This window comes from Amblyomma maculatum, chromosome 3 (genome assembly GCF_055883805.1).
Source record: "Amblyomma maculatum isolate TAMU_Amacu chromosome 3, ASM5588380v1, whole genome shotgun sequence".
Lineage (NCBI taxonomy): Eukaryota > Metazoa > Arthropoda > Arachnida > Ixodida > Ixodidae > Amblyomma > Amblyomma maculatum.
The window spans coordinates 173,449,549-173,472,203 of record NC_139346.1 but is presented as its reverse complement, the minus strand read 5'-3'; the positions used below and the strand labels follow the sequence as shown (position 1 = coordinate 173,472,203).

Below are 22,655 nucleotides of genomic sequence, written 5' to 3'. Positions count from 1 at the left end.
TGCCAGTCTGCCAGATGTTGACACATATCGGTTGTGATAAACACGCGAAAGAAGAGAGACAGATCAAGATGCGTTCGCTTTCTGTGTCTCATCCGGTGCGTAGATCTCAACAGTACAAATAAATCCTTTGTTGCACACACACTCTCCCACGTGCCTGCGTTCACAACGTGCGTGAACATATGAGTACACAAGGGCGATGAACGGTGCTGGTACTTTGCATTCGTGTTTTAAAACCTCGCTAGAAGCAGACGGCCATGGCGGTCCTGTTTGAGATACGTTTTTATGTTCCAGACTGCCCGATAACTCTTTGAAGACTGCGCCAAGACTGTTTTTTCTTTTGTGACCATGCTATAACGTGCCGTCGTTCCAAAGCGTATGGTAGTAGAACACAAAGTAAAGTCGTTCATCGCTGGGCAGGTTTTGCATTTAAGTTAGGTCATCGGCCGGGAACGGTGCTTAACGACTGTTGTCCTCTGAACTAATCTAACCCTATGGCTTGAGACTTTGACCCTAGCTGCACTTCAGTAAAAGCAAAATGAACTTATTGAGATCATGATATATCTTGGTTTTGCTTCATGTAAGGGGAAAATAAGTAGAGAAAAGATAGGAACATGTTTTATCTGAAAATCTTTGACACTTCGCTCTGTCTTCACAGAGACACGAGGTTGCGACACATGCACCGGTTTTTCCATTGCAGCAGGAGTTGCATCATCTATTTGGATGTTCAAAGTCGCGAAGCATTGAACAACTTATGCGCGCACGAATGTCGATTCGTTTTTTTTTTTTTTTACACTATAGTGTTTCGGGGCTGAAACAAAACAAAAAATTGTAAGGAGCAGCTTGACTACTTGCCGGAAATTATCGCTTCAATTAAACGATTCGAACTGATACAATTTACTCAAATACTTACAGTACCCGTGTAATATCGCACAACATTGAAAGCCGCGCGGTTACAGCGCAGTTACATGGAAGGATATGTCAATGCTATCCGAATATAGGAAACACTCCGCCGTCTACTTGGACAAATTTTCTTTAGGGATACAAATGGGCTACGAGGTACGCTGTAATGTAGAGTTCCGGATAAATTTAGACACTCGTAGTTCTTTCAAGGACGCTGGCACCACACAGCATTAGGACCCTTTTGTATTTCGGCTCCGTTTAAATAAGGTCGCTGAGGCAGAGACCGATCCCGCGACCTTAATATATCAGCATCCGAACGCCAAAGCAGAACCACCATGAAAGGTGTTAGAAAATATTGAGCAAAATATTGCCGCGAAACCTTCAAACAGTATTTGTTGTTTTTTTTAAACCGCCGGCATACAGGCTTATCACTCTGATTCCGGATCGCGTATCAGTTCTGTATTCTTTGTTTCTTATTGCTCGATGTCGCGAGTCACACCTTTATCAGTTTCGTTGTAGCGCAAGATGCACCGAGATCTGTCTCGAAGGTTCCGGGCCACTCGGGTGTCTTTCCACAATGTTCCAGCCCGTGCTGGTAGCTGTTTGCGACGTTATCTAGATTGTTCTGTGCAGCCTTTAAATTGAGCGTTGCCGAGTGTGACGGGCATTCTTTGTTCGACGATCGACGAGCACGTTTGTTTCTATCGCCGCCGCCGAGTTGCTTAGTTATTTTGCGGGCGCAAGTCAGCCCAAATAAAGAGTTTCTTTAGTGCAATCATCGACCCCTTCATTTGTGTCGCCAACCTCGTCACCACTACGTGACATCTGGTGGAGGTGCTGCCTTTGATCCTTCGAGCGAAGACCCAAGCCGTGTTCCTGCCGCCCTGGAAGACCAGCCTACAGGTCACCGAGCCAGCCGCCGACTTCAAGGCCTACAACCCGAACACGGTCTGCTGCCTGACCCCATTCGATCTCGGAAGACATCGACGCTGACAATGGCCCAGCCTACAGCACCGGTTGTTTTCGTCCAACCCCGTGAGCCCCCCTGCTTCCATGGACTACCGGATGAAGATGCGGGAGATTGGATGGACCTTTTCGACCGTGTGGCAGATTTCAACGGCTGGAACGACGCCGCGAAACTTAGGCAAGTTTACTTTGTTCTGCAAGGACATGCCCGAGTTTGGTTCGAAAATCATGAAGCAACTATGAATGATTGGGAGACTTTCAAGGAAGCGTTTCTTACTGCCTTTTCTAGCGTCGTCCGAAAGGAAAGAGCCAAGGCCCTCCTTCAGTCAAGACTTCAACTTACTGACGAGCCTGCCCTGGCATACGTTGAGGAGATGAAGCGCCTCTTTCGCCGCGCCGACCCTAACATGACCGAAGAAGAGAGGGTCAAATTTTTAATGCGAGGCGTCAAAGAATCGCTTTTTGCAAGCCTTGTCCGAAATCCGCCAAAAACCGTGGCGGAATTTGAAACGGAGGCGTCTACTATCGAGAAGACGTTGGCCACCCGGATGCGCCACTACGAGCGACCGCTTCAGTCGGACTGCTCAAACCACTACCCCAACGCATCCACAAGCGGAGAGAACCTTCGGGACCTCATCCGAGAGATCGTGCGAGAAGAGCTCCGCCGACTGATGCCATCATCGCAACAGCCGCAGGTGGCGACGCTCGCGGATGTCATCCGTGAAGAAGTCCAGCAGGCGCTGGGCGTTCCTCAAGCGACGGCTGCGACTGTTCCAGCACACGAGGCAACAGCGATGAACTACGCTGGTGCAGTACGTCGCCCTCCGCCCCGACGTGATGACTTTCCCAGCCCTCGCCGCAACCGTCCTGTTCCCGAAAGCCGCCCCTTGGCCCCCGCCCGCCAAGCCTACCAACGACCCCCAAGCCCCAGAAAATGCGACGCCTGGAGGACAGCAAACAACCGACCGCTCTGCTTCCATTGTGGTGAGGCAGGACACATCCTCCGTCACTGCCCGTACAGGCGGATCGGCCTCCGTGGTTTCGCTGTCGACGCCCCACGACCGCGTCCTGGCGAGCGACCACAGGAAATCAACGACTTCCTGCGCAGCGGAGAGCACTCGTCGCCGAGGCGTCTATCACGCTCCCCATCGCCGTACAATGCCCGCTTTGCGTCGCCAGGCCGTAACTATGATGAGAGTATGCGCGGAAGGTCCCCAAGCCCGCGCAGGGGAAACTAAAGGCAGCAACCTTTGGAGGTGAGGTTGCTCAACGGCGAAAAGACGAAGATCCTCCGCCGCCGACGACCTCTAACGACGACGCAATCATTTCATCGCCGCTCCACACGACGACATCGACGACAACACGACCAGAGTTCACGCAGACACCGCCGCCCACCGAAGTAACAACGGTATGCCCCGGCCATGACCTGAAGAAACGACGGAGCCGAGATCGGACACTAAGGCCCACGTGCAATGCGAGGACGCGAACAAGTGACCTTGAAGTTGATATCGACGGTCGCAGAGTCACTGCCCTAGTAGACACCGGAGCTGACTATTCAGTTCTTAGTGGACCGTTAGCCTCTCAGCTAAGAAAAGTTACCACTGCTTGGGATGGTCCGCTGATTCGCACAGCAGGTGGCAACCTGATCACTCCATCGGGACGATGCACTGCAAGAATAACCGTGAATGGACGTACTTACCCCACCAGCTTTGTGGTCTTGCAGCAGTGCTCCCGCGACGTGATTTTAGGCATGGATTTCCTAAATGAACATAGGGCTATCATCGACCTGCGATCCAAGCTAATCAAGCTCTCTGCAGACAAAGCCATTCCTGCTACGACGACGTCGATGCAACACATCGCTCTAAACGTCCTCGACGAAGAATTGACCATCCCGCCCCGATCAAGCATCGCAGTCTGCGTAGGTAGCGCAAACATCGAAACCGCTGAAGGCATCGTCGAAGGAAATATCCAATTGCTCTTAGAACGAGGTGTCGGCATCGCAAGAGGCATCACGAAATTCCGGAGAGGTCAAGCTCAGGTTCTAGTAACAAACTTTACCGAAGAATACCGGCATTTCAACAAGGGCACCACGATCGCCTTTCTCGACGAATTAGCGGACCACAAAGATGTATTCTCCCTCCACGACCAAACGCTGGAAGACGCACCGGACCTATTCCGTCAGCCCACATTTGACATCAACCCGGCATTGACCCACAACAGGAAAGACCAGATTCTCAGTCTGCTTCGAAGCTACGGGGAGTGCTTCTCATCGTCATCGAAGGTACGACAAACACCACTGGCCAAGCATCGCATAATAACGGACGAACACGCCCGACCTCTGCGCCAAAGCCCTTATCGTGTATCGCCGCGAGAACGCCAGGCCATTCGCGATCAAGTTGAGGAAATGCTGCGTGATGACGTAATCCAGCCATCGAACAGCCCCTGGGCGGCACCAGTCGTTTTGGTCAAGAAGAAAGACAGCACACTTCGCTTCTGCGTTGATTACCGCCGCTTGAATAGCATAACGAAGAAGGATGTCTACCCGCTTCCCCGCATCGACGACACTCTCGACCGGCTCTGCAATGCAAGGTACTTCTCATCGATGGACCTGAAGAGTGGATATTGGCAAATTGAGGTCGACGAAAGAGATCGCGAGAAGACCGCATTCATCACACCGGACGGCCTTTATGAGTTCAAGGTGATGCCATTTGGCCTCTGCTCCGCACCAGCCACGTTTCAACGAGTAATGGACACAGTCTTGGCAGGCTTGAAGTGGCAAATTTGTTTGGTATATTTGGACGACGTTGTTGTCTTCTCGTCAACCTTTGAAGACCACCTCAAACGACTACAGACAGTGTTGGAAGCCATCAAGTCATCGGGACTAACACTAAAAGCAGAGAAGTGTCACTTCGCCTACGAAGAACTCCGGTTCCTAGGTCACATAGTTAGCAAGGACGGTATTCGCCCAGACCCGGAGAAAACAGCTGCAATCGCACAATTCCCACCGCCTGCCGACAAGAAAGCTGTGCGCCGATTTCTTGGGTTGTGCGCTTATTATCGACGATTTGTCAGAAACTTTTCGCGGATCGCCGAACCGTTGACGCAGCTTACAAAGGCTGACGTACCTTTTAAATGGGAAGCGCCGCAAGGAGAAGCCTTCGACGAACTCAAGCGCCGCCTGCAATGCCCTCCTGTACTTAGCCACTTTGATGAAAACGCCGAGACCGAAATTCACACCGACGCGAGCAGTGTGGGCCTAGGAGCCGTTCTCGTCCAGAAGAGTGCCGGACAGGAGAAAGTAATTGCCTACGCTAGCAGGTCACTCACAAAAGCCGAAGCCAATTACTCGACGACCGAGAAGGAGTGCCTTGCAATCATCTGGGCCACTTCTAAGTTTCGTCCATACCTATACGGCCGACCATTCAAGGTGGTAAGCGACCATCACGCGCTCTGCTGGCTGGCTAATTTGAAAGATCCCTCCGGCCGCCTTGCCAGATGGAGCCTACGACTTCAAGAATTTGACATGACTGTAGTCTATAAATCGGGCCGGAAGCATTCCGACGCAGACTGCTTATCCCGCGCTCCGGTCGATGCTCCCCCGAAGTACGATGACGACGACGCCTTTTTGGGACCGGTAAGCGCCAGCAGTTTCGCAGAACAACAGCGATCAGACCCTGAGCTGAAAGCGCTAGCCGATTACTTGGAAGGAAAGACCGCTTCCCCTCCTGGTGTGTTCAGGCGACATTTATCATCCTTCACGTTAAACAATGGCCTCCTCGTGAAGAAGAACTTCGCCCCTAACAAGACCGCGCAGCTTCTCGTAGTGCCTAAAACCCTTCGGCAAGAAATTCTGCAGGCGTTGCACGATGAGCCCACAGCAGGCCACCTCGGATTTGCGCGCACATTGCGTCGAATCCAGGAGAAGTATTACTGGCCGCGACTGCCTGCCGAAGTTGCCCACTACGTGAAGACATGTCGTGAGTGCCAACGACGCAAGACGCCACCGAACAGACCAGCAGGACTACTAAACCCAATTCCGCCCCCAATCCTGCCCTTTCAACAAATTGGGATGGATCTCCTCGGCCCCTTTCCATCTTCGTCTATGGGTAACAAGTGGATCATCGTGGCCACTGACTACCTTACCCGTTACGCCGAAGCAAGAGCACTACCAAATGGTACCGCGGCAGAAGTCGCCAAATTTTTTGTCGAACAAATTCTCTTGCGACACGGCGCCCCAGAAGTGCTCATCACGGACAGGGGAACGGCGTTTACGGCAGAGTTGACGCAAGCCATCCTGGAATACAGTCACACAAGCCATCGACGAACAACTGCGTACCATCCCCAGACCAATGGCCTTACGGAGCGCCTGAACAAAACGATCGCGGACATGATCGCTATGTACGTCGACGCTGAACACAAGACCTGGGACGCCATCTTGCCGTACGTGATCTTCGCGTATAACACGGCAGTCCAGGAGACGACCAGAGCGACCCCGTTTAAGCTTGTGTACGGCAGGGAGCCCACGACGACGCTCGACGCAATGCTGCCGCACGTAACCAACGAGGACAACCTTGACGTCGCCGCCTACCTGCAGCGTGCAGAGGAAGCCCGACGACTCGCACGGCTGCGTATTAAAGACCAACAGCGCACCGACAGCCGACGATACAATTTAAGACGACGCCACGCAGAGTACAATCCAGGAGACCAAGTGTGGGTTTGGACACCAATTCGCCGTCGCGGATTAAGTGAAAAGTTGTTGCGTCGATACTTTGGACCATACAAAATCCTTCGCCGCGTCGGACCACTGGACTATGAAGTCATTCCCGACGGAACGTCAGCATCACAAAGGCGACGCGCACGCCCAGAAATTGTACATGTTGTACGACTGAAGCCATATTACGCGCGTTAAAGAATTCGTGGTGTCTAAACTTTGCAGTGTTTATGTTTAAGTTTCTTTGTTTGGAACATCGGGGCGATGTTTTTTTTAAGCGGGGAGTAATGCCGCGAAACCTTCAAACAGTATTTGTTGTTTTTTTTAAACCGCCGGCATACAGGCTTATCACTCTGATTCCGGATCGCGTATCAGTTCTGTATTCTTTGTTTCTTATTGCTCGATGTCGCGAGTCACACCTTTATCAGTTTCGTTGTAGCGCAAGATGCACCGAGATCTGTCTCGAAGGTTCCGGGCCACTCGGGTGTCTTTCCACAATGTTCCAGCCCGTGCTGGTAGCTGTTTGCGACGTTATCTAGATTGTTCTGTGCAGCCTTTAAATTGAGCGTTGCCGAGTGTGACGGGCATTCTTTGTTCGACGATCGACGAGCACGTTTGTTTCTATCGCCGCCGCCGAGTTGCTTAGTTATTTTGCGGGCGCAAGTCAGCCCAAATAAAGAGTTTCTTTAGTGCAATCATCGACCCCTTCATTTGTGTCGCCAACCTCGTCACCACTACGTGACAATATAATTTACAAGAGACTAAAAAGAAAGGTACTATGCGAATAAGAGCCCCGATGCCTCGTTTGTAGCGATTGAAAAATATTTGGTTTGGTTTGGCTGATAGATTTTTAACATCCCAAAGCGGCTCAGGCTATGGGAGACGCCGCCCTGGAGGCCTCCGGAAATTTCTAGCACCTTAGACTATTTAACGAGCAGTGACATAGCACAGTGCACGGGCACGTTGCTTCTCACCTCCATCGAAAAGCGGCCGCAGCAGCCGGGATCGAACCCGCATCCTTGGGTTCAGCAGTCGAGCGCTCTAGCCACTGAGCCACCGTGGCAAGGACGATCGAAAAAGGATGCACCCACGAATAAAAACTCATTTTAGTTATACCTGTTAAAAAGCAAGCAAGATTGCAAAGTTTCTTCTGTAACATTAACTCATTCCATATTTTACCCGCCGTGGGGGTACAGTGGTAATGGGCGCTCGACTACTGTGCCCAAGGGTGCGGGATCGAGTCCCGGCCACGGCGGCCGCTTTTCGATGGAGGCGAATAGCAAGGCGCCCGTGTGCTGTGCAATGTTAGTGCACGTTAAAGAATCCCAGGTGGACGATATTTCCGCAGTCCTCCACTACGGCGTCTCCCATAGCCTGAGTTGCTTTGGAACGTCAAACCCCATAAACCAAACCAAACCAAATTTGGTTTGCTAGAAAACAAGTTAAAGCATGTATGAGTATCCTTGGGGTTGATTGAAGCTTTTCAGGTTTAAATGTTAGGTAGCTGAGCCGTCCTTCGTCCTCGAGGTCAAGAAAGCACTAGAAACTATGAAAAGGCGGAAATCAGCTGGAGAGGATCAGATAACTACAGATTTGCTGAAGGACGGGGGGAATATCGTGCTAGAAAAACTGGCCACCCTGTATACGCAGTGCCTGGTGTCATCGACGGTACCGGAACCATGGAAGAATGCAAACATTATCCTCATTCACAAGAAAGGGGACTCTAAGGACCTTAAAAATTACAGACCAATCAGCTTACTGTCTGTTACGTATAAGGTATTTACTAAGGTAATCGCTAATAGAATCAGGACAACCTTAGACTGCAATCAAGCAAAGGATCAAGCAGGGTTTCGGAAACGGTACTCTACTATCGATCATATCCAAACCATCAATCAGGTGATAGAAAAATGCTCGGAATATAACCAGCCCTTATACATAGCATTCATTGATTACGAAAAAGCATTTGACTCAGTTGAAACCTCGGCGGTGATGCAGGCATTGCGAAATCAGGGGGTAGACGAGCCGTACGTGAAAGTGCTGGAAGATATATATAGTGGCTGCACAGCAACCATAGTTCTGCATAAAGAAAGTAACAAAATTTCCATAAAGAAAGGTGTTAGGCAAGGAGACACAATCTCCCCAGTACTATTCACAGCTTGTTTAGAGGAAGTGTTCAGAGACTTGGAATGGGAACAGTTAGAGATAAGGGTAGATGGAGAATATCTCAGTAATCTGCGATTTGCTGATGACATTGCCTTACTAAGTAACTCGGGGGATGAACTGCAAATAATGATTGATGACCTAGACAGAAAAAGTAGAAAGGTAGGCTTGAAAATCAATATGCAGAAGACTAAGGTAATGTTAAACAGCCTCGGAAAGGAACAGCAGTTTACATTAGGTAGCGAAATACTGAAAGTAGTAGGCGAATATGTCTACTTAGGACAGGTAGTAACCGCAGATCCGGACCATGAAAAGGAAATAACAAGAAGAATAAGATTGGGATGGAGCGCATTTGGCAAGCACTCGCAGATTATGACTAGCAGCTTACCGGTATCGCTTAAGAGGAAAGTATACAACAGTTGCGTCTTGCCTGTACTCACCTATGGGGCTGAAACGTGGAGGCTAACCAAGAGAGTTCTACTTAAGTTGAGGAAAACCCAGAGGGCTATGGAACGAAAAATGGTAGGGGTAACATTAAGAGATAGCAAGCGTGCAGAGTGGGTCAGAGAAAAAACTCGGGTTACCGACATTCTAGTGGAAATTAAGAAGAAGAAATGGACATGGGCAGGACATGTAGTGCGAAGAGAGGATAACCGATGGTCGCTGAGGGTAACAAACTGGATTCCAAGGGAAGGAAAGCGTAGCAGGGGGCGGCAGAAAGTTAGGTGGGCGAATGAGATTAAGAAGTTCGCAGGGGTCAAGTGGATGCAGCTAGCACAGAACCGGGTTAAGTGGAGAAATATGGGAGAGGCCTTCGCCCTGCAGTGGGTATGATCAGGCTGCTGCTGCTGATGATGATGAGCTGAGCCGTTATGTCAGTGCAGTTTGCTGACTGCGCATCCGCGTGATACGGAAAGCACGTGTAAAGTTTCACATGTCGGCGTTGATCACGCAGAAAATTCCCGGTTAAGTGAAGCTGAGTCAGAAAAATACATCGTTTTGATGAAGCGTAACTAGTATATCTTGCGATAGCGTATGTCGTAAAGTTGCAGACAACGCGTGCTCACAAGTACCAGACGAGAAGACAGTGTTCGGTTTTGCTTCCTTAGCAGCTACATTTATTACGGTTTCTCTTCAAGCGCATATTTCCCGCTGACGATAGTTCACGGAAACAGTGCCGAACTCCTTTTCTAAGCCGCAGTATGTGTTGGCTGTTACCAACGCTATAAAAAAAAGCATCTGCTTGCAAAGACTGTTCATTTGTGCACACCTGCAGCGTCGTACTACATGGCTGCACGGATTTGGTCTCGCGCATTTGCTTGGTCAGCTTTGAACGCTTGCCAACCACTGTTCCGTGTGCCGATGGGCGAGTTCTTGTGCAACAGGTTGTGGCTTCAGCGCATTTTCTTCTTTTTTATCATTTCCATTTCACATGCTCTCCTTTCTTTCTTTTTCTTTAGGGCATGGTAGCTATACAGTAATGCCCTTTTGCTTAATATATCTGCCTTCAGTTATCATTTCCCACGCTTCGGATTGTCAATCACTCGCACTGTGTTAATCAGCTCCTCTTTCCAGGTTCCCTGATTCACACTATATTATCGTTTTATCTACGACCACTCGGCATAGCCTTGCTGTTGGGCCTGCATTTACCCCCGAGTGCCAATAACTGCGCTGAGCGTTTCTTTCCAATGACGCTATTTTCTTAGACGGTGTTCCATGTTCTTTGTGATTCATCGCTGTCATGAGGCGCAGGCATCGCAGGAAATGCCAAAGGGGCTTATAGAAAAGTTTTAAGCCTGATGTAGGAATTTAGTGCCGAAAATAATGGTTCCTAATATTGGGAATTCTACTTCATCAGTAGTCACATTTGTGACAAAGATTGATTATATGATCCGCAAACGTCAAAGCTATTTGTATGCGAACAGCTGGACCGCCGTGACACTATGAGCCATGTCCAGTCCTGTATAGTGTCCGCCACCAAACCGAATGGTAGCAACTATTTACCGTCACCAATGCCTGTCCTAACAGAGCTATCGGTGTCTATAATGGTCAAGGAAACATAACAAGCCATTCGCTATCATTTACAGCCCGTCTTCGGGGCAGGTCAATGATGGACGTGGAAGCACACTGCATGAATTATTATTCTGTCTCCCCCTTACTATGCTGCACATGTTTTGATGACGCACTCTCATGTGCGTGTGATAACGCTACGAAACGACCGTATCAAGCGCACTAAGGCCCATAACTGCTCATATCTGTGATGAGCCGGGAAAACCTGCGGCATTCTTGCTGAATCTATGAAAGCCACCTTGAAGAATTCCACCGTCGCCTTTACTGCGTGCAAGTTCCTCTGCGGAGATAACAGATAAGCATATGCGTACGAGCTAGAAGTGCTTCCTGAGTACGGTACCACGCGAACGGATGCTGCGCATTCTACGCTCGCTTTTCTTTCCGGCGGCCATTAATGCGCCGTGCCAAGAATCTGGACATAACCACAAGACGAAGCTCGCCTTGTGACATCTTGCTGCGCAGCGCTTATCTTTACTACTCCGGGTTTTTCCGCCGAGGTGCCAGACAGAACGAACACTTGCATTTTTACACGTTTAAGACACTCGCATTATGGATAGTTATTGCACAGAGTTGTTGCTATGAAACGTCTACATCTTTAATGTACCAACTCTTTGAAGAACTCTCAGGACAGTGCGCTCTTGGCTATGGTGTTGGTCGCACACCGGTGAAACTCTCCGTCATTTTCACGCTGTCGCTTTGGTCGATTCCTTATAACATCCTCAGGAACAAAACTGCAGCGTACTGCGACAACACACAGTCGTCTTACGGCGAAGTGCTAATTACAGTCGCGAGCGTCCTGGCCCGTGAAGATGAAAGCCGGAGCCTGTTTCGAGCGGTGTTTCGTTTCTCTCGGATCTAGCGTATATATGTGCGTGTTTCTCCACTGGCTTACTTTTACGCAAACATTAGCCTTAACTTCACGGTATCATACAGCCGAGGTCGTATTTTTTCTCCTGTAAGTTCTTTCCACATTCAACCTACACATCCAGTAAGCGCTATTATGAAGCCACAGCAGGTTTTCCATAAAGTGCGGATTCACAATTCCGTGGAGAACATTACTACTTTACGCATGATATCTCGTGTGCCCGTCGTATTCGGTGGAATGAAGTGTACGGCTTGTCAGGTCACCTATGTATTGCTCGTTTGTATCGCTCTTTCTACCGCTCCTTGATTCTTTCGTCCTGTCGCCTCTTCTCCTCTAGCTCTGCCCTTTCCTCTAGCCGCACGCGCGCACCTACTTCCGGCACTGAACAGCCCGTCTAGGAACCAGCTATTCCTTCACGCAACTGCGGCAGCTGCTAAATTCAAGGGCATATAAGAAAGGCGGAACTCGCGTAGTGTACAGGCCTGTGCGCAGTGACGCCTTATCCATCATGGGACGTTCCTTTGCTTCCTATCCGACCTGCCCTTAGTGGCGTTGCTCAAGCAGGAGTTTTCATTATTGCATAACTTACTCTAGACCAGCCATACACTCACAGGAGAGTAGCGTTCGTCGAAAGCGCCGCCATGGTTCGTCTAGTCAAGTGTCATGAAAAAGTTGTGTTGCAGAGGGATTTCGATGCGAGCTGTGATGTGTGTACACAGGAGTGGGAGATGAGGCCGTCAGATTGAGTGAAAGCTTTCGGGGACAATGTAGAGAAAGGGTAACGGGAGCGAAGCCGATATCTCGTGTTCATGTGCATGCCCGCGTGACGTTACGGCGGAGAGAGAAAGTGATGGTACGGTGCGAAGGTTCGAGGACGATGGCAAAGGGGAGGTCGTCTTCCAGGCTGAGCTGGCCCGCCGACAGTTTCATGTTATGTACCCTTCTTTTGTGCCGCTCCGTCGCTCGTTTCACCCTTGCGAGCACGCGGCGCCGGCGACGCGCTGCATGGTGCGACGTCGGCGAGCTGTATGGGAATGAATCGACCAATCAGCTCCCGTCTCTCTCCTCCTCGGCGAGGGAAAGCGTGGTGGCTATACGGAGCGGCGCGTTCCGTTGAATCGCCGTGGCTCGCACTCCGTGCATCTGTCAGCAGCGCGGATCACTCGCGGTTCAACGCGCGCCACGAACTGATCTCGTCTTTGCTTCAGGCCGAACGCTCGGGGTTCGGTCACGGCAGCTCGTCTTTTGTCCTCACTATACTCTGGTTGATTTCTTTATAAGACACTACCTCAGTCGCGGTGGGTAGATAGGGACATCCAGAAGAAGCAAGTTTCCTGGATATATCTTCGAGCACGTTGTAATTGTCCCTCCTTTTGGGGGTAGTTTTGCTGCCTTTTCTAGCGTGTAGGAGCACTCGATAGTTTTGAGTATTCAAGGAGTAGTGCCTCGAGAGGAGTTGGTTGTACCCCGCCTGTATCTTCAATATGAAGGTGAGTTTCTTGTTGTTGGCAGTGAACTTAGTGAGCTAGAGAGGAGCTCCATTTCCAATAACCTTGCACGATCTATGTTGGTTCTTTTGAGTTTTGAGCTAACTACAAAAATTTACAGCTCAGCTGCCGTTTTTGTTGCAATGATCTGGATACTGCGCATCGGTACTGCAGTGCCCCGTGGTGAAGTCGCAGTAAGGCCTTTCTCCGGGGTTCATTATTCGAAGCACTGTCGAGTCTATTGAACAATAACTGTCCCTTCTTGTGAGTACAGGAGACGTTACATTTATAGCACATCAAATCTAGAGCGCCATCTACTTGTTCGAAGACGACATGCACATATAGATTTGCTAGAGCGTCGTTTCGTTGTCGTAAACTTCAGTAATGGACACTCACGACAGAACATGCGACATTCTGGGTTTCTAGGCCGCGCATGGACATATGGCATACTTAGGATTCTCTTTCGCGCCTCTCCCATCCATCACCGCAGCTCGTCAAAAAGCCGGCCGTGCTTTTTACGACCGAACGGCAACGGGCTTGGTTGTCGAGCGACACGTAGATAACTGGGCACCAACGACCCCTTGCTTTCCGGATAGTATGCCGTGATTTTCCTTTGCTCGGCTTCATCGTCCCATGCATTGCGTCAAGCCGTTGCTCCGCTGCGTGGGAATACGTCTTAGAAATGTATGAAAAATATAAAAAACTGCTATTGCTAACGGAGGTTTGCAATATTTGATTTCAAAGGGGAAGGCTTTGTTTCGGAAAGATCGAGTGCACTGCAGCAGAATTGATTCCTGGGGATCGCGGCTCAGCTATTAAACACAGCTCCACTTCTTTCGCTGACAACGAATAAATCCGTGATATGCATACACTTTTCCAGTCCGGCGGCTTAACTATCGCGCTTTGGTTTGCGTTTAAAACTTTTACTACTGCAACGTATACGCTTGATTGATTAGAAAATGGGAGTAGTGAATGCTATTTTCTGAACTAAAACGAAATGGAGAGTGGCCTTTATCCCCCCTTTTTTTTTTTTTCCGATAATCGTACTTGACTTCTCGAGGCATGGCCATAACCGGCGGTCAGCTCCTGTGACTCATGTATCCACGACTTCACCGCAGGGGGGAGCCGGCAAGATGCTGTCGACGTTCCTGCACAAGCTGCGGCGGACCAAGGAACCCGGCGCGGACCACATGCAGACGAATCTCAAGCGATGCCTGACCACCTTCGACATCACGCTCCTGGGTATCGGCCACATGATGGGCTCCGGCATCTACGTGCTCACCCCGTCCGTAGCGAAGAACACGGCTGGACCGGCGCTCATCGTTTCCTACATGGTGGCCGGCATCGCCTCCTTGTTGGCCGCGCTAGCATACGCCGAATTCGGCGTGCGGTTCCCTCGAGCCGGCTCGGCCTACTCGTACTCCTACTTTAGCGTCGGTGAGTTCTGGGCCTTCTTTGTCGGCTGGAACGTGGTGCTCGAGAACGTCATCGGCATATCGGCCGTGGCCCGGGCCTGCAGCGCGTACATAGACTCGCTCACACATGGCGCCATCAAAGGTGCTATATCGAACGCTACCGGGGAGCTCCCGGGTCCTTACCTATCTTCGTATCCCGATTTCCTGGCGCTCGGCATCATCGTCATCTACGTGGCGTTCATGTCTGTCGGCGTGCAGGCCACGTCGTGGCTCAACAACATCCTCTGCTGCATCAATATCTTCGTCCTATTCATCATAATCGGAGTGGGTGGCTACTACGCGGACTTCAGCAACTGGACGAACCCGGACACCGGTGGCTTCGCGCCCTTCGGCGTCCACGGGATCCTGGCCGCGTCAGCGGCCTGCTTCTTCGCCTACGTCGGCTTCGACGCCATCGCCGCGTCGGGCGAGGAGGCCAAGAACCCGCAGCGATCCCTGCCCATCGCTACGTTCATCTCAATGACTGTGGTCACCGTGCTGTACGTAGCTGTGTCCGCGGTGCTTACACTCATGGTCAACTACAAGGACATCGTGCCGGACTCGGGCTTGCCAGATGCCCTCGAAGAAAAGGGAGCTATTTGGGCCAAGGTGAGTCCTGAAAAGCAAATCGGCTGGCTAGATCACTGAGTCAAAGCGGGCCGAGTGCTAGAGTTTCAGAAAGTTTTATTCGTAAAAAAAAAAAAAAAAAAAAAACTTACTCGGAACCAGCATATATAATCTTTCCGTTTTGATTTTCATCCCTTCATGACTCAGTGGTAGAGAAGATACCGTTCCAATGCAAGCGCAGAAGTAATACGAACAACTGTAACCGTTTCGAACTATAGCGATTCATTGTCACGAATAACGAACAGTCGTGGCGCATCAAATATTGCATAATGTTAAAGAGTGTAAGACTGCTGACGCACTTGTTGACTTGACGGAATGTGATTCAGTTTGGTGTTTTATTGAAGTCACCTGAATGCATAAGGTAAGAATCCAACTTGCAAATTCACGTAGTGCAGCGGTATCCACTGGTTTCCACTCGGTATTCACTCCCTCCACCTTATTTATAACATACTGCGGAGTATATTAACTAAGGAGAATGACAGCGAGCTTATTCTCAAATACGTTGCGTTTTCACACCTTCCAAAAAACTTTGTAAAATTTATTTGCTATTATTGACAGTGTACTGAAGATAGCGCGGTACCTCATTGCGTACTATCCTTCTACAAGTGTCCACCCACCTTTTTTTTTTGTCTGTGTAGTCCCTTCACCACTGTAGTGTTGATGACTGCGCAAAGAAATAATAGAAACAGGATTCCTACTGTCTGAAACAAAATAACTCCGGCAAATAAAGCGCCTACATTGTGGATATATTGTACTGACAGATGCGGAAAGAAGTAACGTGAACTGAGCATAACTAACCCCAGCTCTTGTCTTGTTCACCTACACAACTCCATGATGTTAACTGTGCTGTGCGGGAATCTTACGTCGCCATACATGGCCTGTAGAATGTGCCAGCGCTATAAAGCCCATGTATTTTTTTCTTTCTCCCAGGAAAGCAAAAGAGAGATTTAGCTTGCCGGAGACGTACTGACTTAGATGTATACGGGTTTGCCGGACCCCTCATGCGCACACGCATTGACAGGGGTGAGTGCAATCGCACCCACTACTGCCTGGGAAGGGTACGGTAAAACGGTGTACATGAATACGTCTCCGGCAAGCTAAATCTCTCTAAAAACGCTTCCTAATCGCGCTTGTTCGAGGACACATTCGCTGCAGTTAATTCGGCTTCCAGGAAAGAGTGTGTGCTTGCTGCGCAGTTGCTATACCATAATATGACAGGAATCGAGTCTAGTGACTTGATACTTTTCGCAACAGCTGCATAGCTTGGCTTCGAATCACTCAGCCGTTTGGCTAATCTAGGCGTCACGTTGCCAATGCTTGGAAACGCGCTGTTGTCCGTAAAGATCGCTCACAGCGGGGGCTGCGCATTCCTCATCGTATTGCTCATCAGACCGTATTGCAGCTGCGTTACACGGTGATTGCTTCCGTGTCACTGTTGTTGGAGCATTGGCCATTGCACGCTCTGGGCTCTCCTCTCAGTTTTGTCTAAACACAGTTTCTTATTTCTTTTTTCGCTGCAGGTGCAGTGATTCTGTGTGCATTGACGAACTGAGCAAACTATTTTTACTCTTGCGCTTGGTTCCTCTCAAAGAAATTCTTGCGCGCCTTTGCGCACACACCTACGCTCCGACTGCATACCTACCGTTACTTTCTGTTGACGGCTGACTCCGAGCTAGCCATCCGGAGATAAAATAATTTGCCTAACGGGAAAACGACTACAGCGGTAATCAGGGTGAGAGCACGCAGGCGGGGCAGCAGATGCCGAGCATGCTTCGGCATTTACACGTGTGTACCTCTGCTGTACTGTAAAAGGTTCCTTGCGAGCCATTGGACACAAGTGCTTTGAAACTCTCAAACCGTGGACATTATCAATAAGCCCAGTGTAGTGCCGCGGAGGTGAAGCTTTAACTTCTGCACAGAAATGGCTCATTGCCACTGAGGATGCTGTTCAGTTCCAGTTCAGTCGTTCAGTCGTGTCCGACTCTTCGTGACTCTATGTACCATGTCACGCCACGCTTTCCGGTCTCTCACTATCTTCCTGACATCACATAACTTCATCTGCAGTGCCTCGAGGATGCCATCTAACCATCGCGTTCGCTGCCTACCCCTTCTCCGGCGACCCGCAACCTTTCCCAACATCAAATCTTTCTCCAGCTGCTCCTCTCTTCTCATCAGATGACCAAGGTAGCTGAGCTTTAACTATAGAATTTGACCCTCCAATGAGCAGTCAGGGTTTATGGTCGACAATATCGACTGATTTGATCTTCTTGCAGTCCAAGGAACTCTCAAGAGTCTCCGCCAGCACCACAATTCAAACGCGTCAATTCTTCGGCGGTCAGCCTTTTGTCACAGTCCAACTCTCGCATCCAGTTGTTCGCTTTAACATTCACTCTTAGGACATGTATTCATAAGATTTTGATTTAGGGGTATGAGAACTGTGTAAAATTATCCACACAAATAAACAAAATAAATACATCGTTTCTTGAGGAGGTTGTGCTCATAGACTATTTCGCAAGCTACAAGAGTAACCTCAAATTTTATCCACTGGAGGTTGGAGTCTGTCATTAAAGACAGATGGGGGGAGTCGGGACTGTGTGTATTGCGCTGCATATTGTAACCTCCGAACCTACGTTGCCGTGCCTTTTAAATGATTGCCAGAGGGTGAACACTGTGAAGGCCGCCCACATTTCTGACATATTCCTTCTTTGTCTCTCCCTGGTCATGTCTCGCAGATTGTCGTCATCATCGGCGCCCTGTGCGGAATGTCCACGGTGCTCATCGGCACCCTGTTCGCCCTCACCAGGATCGCGTACGCCATGGCTGACGATGGCCTCATCATGCACATGTTCGGCACAGTCAACAAGCGCACCAAGATACCGCTCATTGCCATGTACGTGTTTTCGGCTCTCGCCGGCCTGCTGGCGGTCATCCTGGACATCGAGACCTTGGTGGAGATGATGTCCATCGGAACGCTGTTCGCCTACCTCGTAGTCAGTGGTGGCATCATCATCTTCAGATACAGGAAGCCTGCCAAGAAGGTACGTGCGCTTTGCCCCTCGTTGATATCACTCTTCCTCACTCCGCTAGGCTTACCGTTGACGGCGAGAGAGTGCGCTGATGAAATCGCACCTTGTGCTTCCCTTCTTCTCCGCTTCCTGCGCGCCTCGATGGTGGCTCCGCCGGTGCCGTGCGTGCCCTAGCAGGCGACGGCTTGAACTCTGGGTGAGAAAATGCGCGGGAACATTTTTTGAGCCACTAGTGAAGGGATTTTTCAGGGGTAATTTTCGTCATTCAGCCAGTATATTTATTTATTTGGTTACTATCAGGGTCGTTGAGGTGTTACAGATAGGAGTGGTAATACTACTTATGCAAAATTAAGTATAAGGAAAATTTTTCAACACAGATAATGAAGAAGCGCAGTGAGAGATTGGTCCGGCCGCACACCGGCGCTTCGTGGGGATTGTACGTGCATGCGGCGATGTAAACAATTCTCGAGTACACCTCGCTATAACTAAAATTATGTACTTAATTGATATTTTAATTCCTAAAACTTGTGAAGGCAGCCGCAGACTGCGCGCCGATGGTTCGCGGGGTTCGTCGCCGCAGCTGGGACCACGGAGTCGTGAGCCGGCCATGTAGCTCTGCTTGGTTTGATGCAGTGTGCGTTTGTGTAAAAAAAGCAACAGCAGCATGCCTGCACAAAGCGCGGAGCTTCGGCAACGACGCCTCCCGCGGATGGCGATGATATGCGCTGCTGCCTGCCTGCCGTACTCGTCTCTAGGCCTAGTCTGTTTCGGCGGACAGCTCTCCTGATTCCTGAACAGGTCAACGGCCTCAAAATTGTAACAAAAATTCGTTTCTTGCCATCGGTTTACATGGAAGCCCATCTGAGTGAAATACATCGGATAGGACGTGCGTTTGGCGGTCGTAACTTGTTATCCACAAGTAGCGCCGACGAGTGCTGTCGGCCGCTCGTAGCATTGCTCGGCGGAACTGGTCGCACCGGCGCTTCGTGATGATTGTACGCGCATCTAAGCACTCGCCGATTTCAGTTCATTGCAGTTAATTTTATACTCTATGACCATTTTCATTCGTAAAATTCGCGAATTTTATCCACAACCAGCAAATTTGTACAAGAGAAAGCGGCGCTCAAGACGGTGCACGAAAGCGGTACCTCAGTGCGATGCAAACTAAAGCCCACAAACATTTACGTGCTGTTAATATCGAAGGCTCAGCTCCCTTCCACGCGGCGGGATGTTCCACTCTAGAGGCGACGACGCGGCGGCGGCGGCGGCTCCGTGCACGGCTAGCTCCTTTGTCGGTAAAACGCGGTGGTGTAAGACAACACATCGGTATTTTGCCGCGCGCCAGACAACCACTTCTACGCGACTGCCGGTCGGTGCCTTGGCTCTCACGGCTTGTATCAAGGCCGGAGACTGATGATGAACAGGTATGACGTGATCGGATCAGCGAAGGTTGCGTGGGCGAGCTGTATTGTTGTGCGGTGAGAACGCCGATTCGACGTCCGGTCGAGGAATTCCACTTGTGTTGTGTTGCAAGCCAAGGTGGTGTTCTGCCGGACTCGTGTTCTCACGGTCGAGGCCTGGGACTGTGAATGCCGATGCGCCCAGCCGGCGCCAAGTGTGAATTTCGGCCCGTAACTGCAAGAAGCCACAACATCCTCTCCGAGATCATCGACCGGGTCTAACATGCGACTCCTGGACAGGCGTCTTCGCTGCCGTAAGCCTCTGCCCATTCCTCCAAACCTCCTACTGCTTATCACCTCTTCGCGACGGGACCTGAGGAGATCGACCTGGGTGAGAGCCGAACCGAGGGTTCCACAGTGCCCTCGTTCATCGTTTAAGCAAGTTCAGAGTAAGACAGGCCCGCGTATAGCGCATGACGATATTGTAGCGAAATGGGCGGATCCTGACATCGGCGCCGCAACGAGCAACAAGTTTCCGCGGTGTGGCGCGGCGTTGCCCAACTGTCGAAGAACAAGTCCGCGAGCGCTGTTGGCGGGAAGCGACATGTTTCTGAATAATTCGTGTTGAGGCGACGTGAGAGTGTCGCCAACACTACGAGAACACGCTGTTGAAGGACTGAGTTAACAAACTGTTTCCGCAGTGTGACTCCGCCTTCGGTTTTTTCCTGATACGGCAAATCGGCAAAGAATGGCCTGCTTTGACCCTTCAGCAGCTGCTCTGAGCTGTTCGAGAAGAGGTAGGAAAATTGTTCCGGGAGGGCGGCTGACAGCGGCTCTTGTGTTCAGTTTTCCAAAACCAACCGTTGCGATGAGTAAATAGACACTCTGCTCCTCGGTATACCTGTCGTATCCAAGCGCATTTTCCCGTAAACTTGCTCGAAGAGACTAAAGAAGGGTGGACAGCGTCCATATAGTTGCTGCCGAGTATCGAAGTGCTCTGCACTTCTTGCCATTTATCTTAACCTCCAGCATATACATTTCCAACAGTGTCATGTCTATGTCTGTCTGCCGAATTTTTGCAAATGCAACTTTCTCTTCGCAGTTCTTTGCGATGTGCCCTTCCTTTCTGCTGTTATAGTAATTCAATAGCTTCCATCTTTGAAAAGAACTTGTCGCATCGTTGTCCTGCTGGGGAACATCGTTAGCATTTTTAGTCATTCTGTTCTTCCCTTACCGTTTTCTTTTTTAAGAGTCCAGTATTTGCGGGACTTGCGACGCGTGAATGGCTTTCGTTCGTTGGGCTTCCTCGAGAAAACATCTTTCTTGTCTATTTTTTCTAACCGAACGGCCCCGCTGTGCAATCTTCGGCGGATGTAAAATTCTTCTGCTAGTTCTGCTGCCTTGATAAACTTAGCCTCATTTAGCCTGTCTAGCAATCAGAGTCTGACATCATCGATGCATCGGTAAAACTGCTCTAACGCGATGCATTCTACGACTTTATCGCGGCCGTCGTAAACCTCTTCGCCCTTGAGCCACTCGACTAGATCGGCTTTTAGACAAAACGCGATGTCGACGTGCGACTCATTGTCCATATGTGCATGCCGAAACCTCTGTCGGAAAGCTTCAGGCGACAATCTGTACTTCCGCAGTAGCGCTTCCTTGACATCGCTGTAGCTTTCAAACGCCTATTTGCACAGAAACGTGATTACGTCAGATGCCTCCCCGGGAAGCAAAGCTATTAAATTATGTGCCACGATGAATTGCTTGATGTCATTCCGTTCGCACAGAGGCTCAAATTTCACGAGTAATTTAGCCATATCCTCGCCGACTAAGGGCAGCATTTAGTCATGGATTTTTGGACCGTTAGAGGGAAATGTCGTAGAAGCAAGACTAGTGGCTAGCTTATGACGAGTTTTATCTCTTTCATTTTAAGCTCGTGATCACGGCATTCTTTTTCTTTCTTGCCCTCTTGCTCACGCCTGTACTCGATTTCTACCCACACCTCTGCAGCTTCCTCAACCGTCACGTCCCTTTTAAAACGCGAAAGGCTAACACAATGCTGCTCTCAAACCTTTCTCTAAGCTATCATGCTGCTGAGAAGCTGAGTCAGAGAAAGTCTGGTGTTTAAAGGGAAACATGGCGTACTCACTGCTCCGAGGTGCGTGACGCCGGTCGATCCGCAGCTTCCACCCAACATTGCGAGGTCACCGGTGCCAGCCAGTTGCACGTTCACGCCTGGGACATCCGACCGCTTTTTAGCAATGTAGCGCCACGGTCACGCCTGGGCATCCCACCGCTGCCACTAATGTTGTGCTGAAGGAGTGCTCGTTTCAAATCTCCCGCGCACGAAGGCGACTCGCCGCCAGGGGCACGGCGCCGGGTTGTCTGGGACTTTGGGTGTTCTGGAACGCGTTGGCCGCCGATGCTTACTGGCAACACGGTTCTGCTTTGCGGAGGAGCGCCAGGGTTTGCGAACGGGAAGTTAGGCAGAGAAGCTTGACGTTCGAATGAGCGGAATGTGGGCGGCTTGCCCAGGCACAACATCGCATAGCTTTTACTTGAGGTAGTGGGTATGTCATTTGAATTGAAATTTGCTTGCGCTTGACTGGATGTCTGCAAAGTGACATAAAATAAAGGAACTAAGAGCAGGCAACATGTATGAGTACTGTATGACAGTATAGAGATATCAATATATCAAGTGAATCATAGGCTATGATTCGTCGTGTTCCTTGAAAATGGGAATCTGTATTCAAAAAGGGTTAAAATAAGGAGGAAGAGTGGATTGTACCGCATAAAGTAATGAGAAATAAAGGGAGTGAGCTAGTAGCGAAGCTACTGAAACTGTAAGCGCCAGTAGCTATTCAGCAGGAAACAAGTGTGAGTTACATCCTTCTGGATGAAGAATTTTAAGCTCTATGTAGGTTGTGTTGAAATTGAATTTAAAACAAAACTACCAAGAACAGCATTAGATTCATGCGGTGGATGGTGA

At 49.9% G+C, this 22,655-nt stretch overlaps 1 protein-coding gene across 3 annotated transcripts in view; it reads left to right on the top strand.

Annotated features, from left to right (window-relative positions):
- LOC146196971 (cationic amino acid transporter 4-like) overlaps positions 1-22,655 on the top strand; it is a 115,239-nt gene that overhangs the window by 84,246 nt on the left and 8,338 nt on the right. For 2 of the 3 annotated variants that reach the window (XM_084598685.1, XM_084598684.1), the window contains exons 2-3: positions 14,278-15,222; positions 17,973-18,278. In XM_084598685.1, the coding sequence (XP_084454811.1) occupies positions 14,278-15,222; positions 17,973-18,278 (1,251 nt within the window). Of the gene's footprint in view, positions 1-12,684; positions 13,163-14,277; positions 15,223-17,972; positions 18,279-22,655 lie in introns of those variants that run through there. The other variant, XM_084598687.1, reaches the window with a different exon arrangement.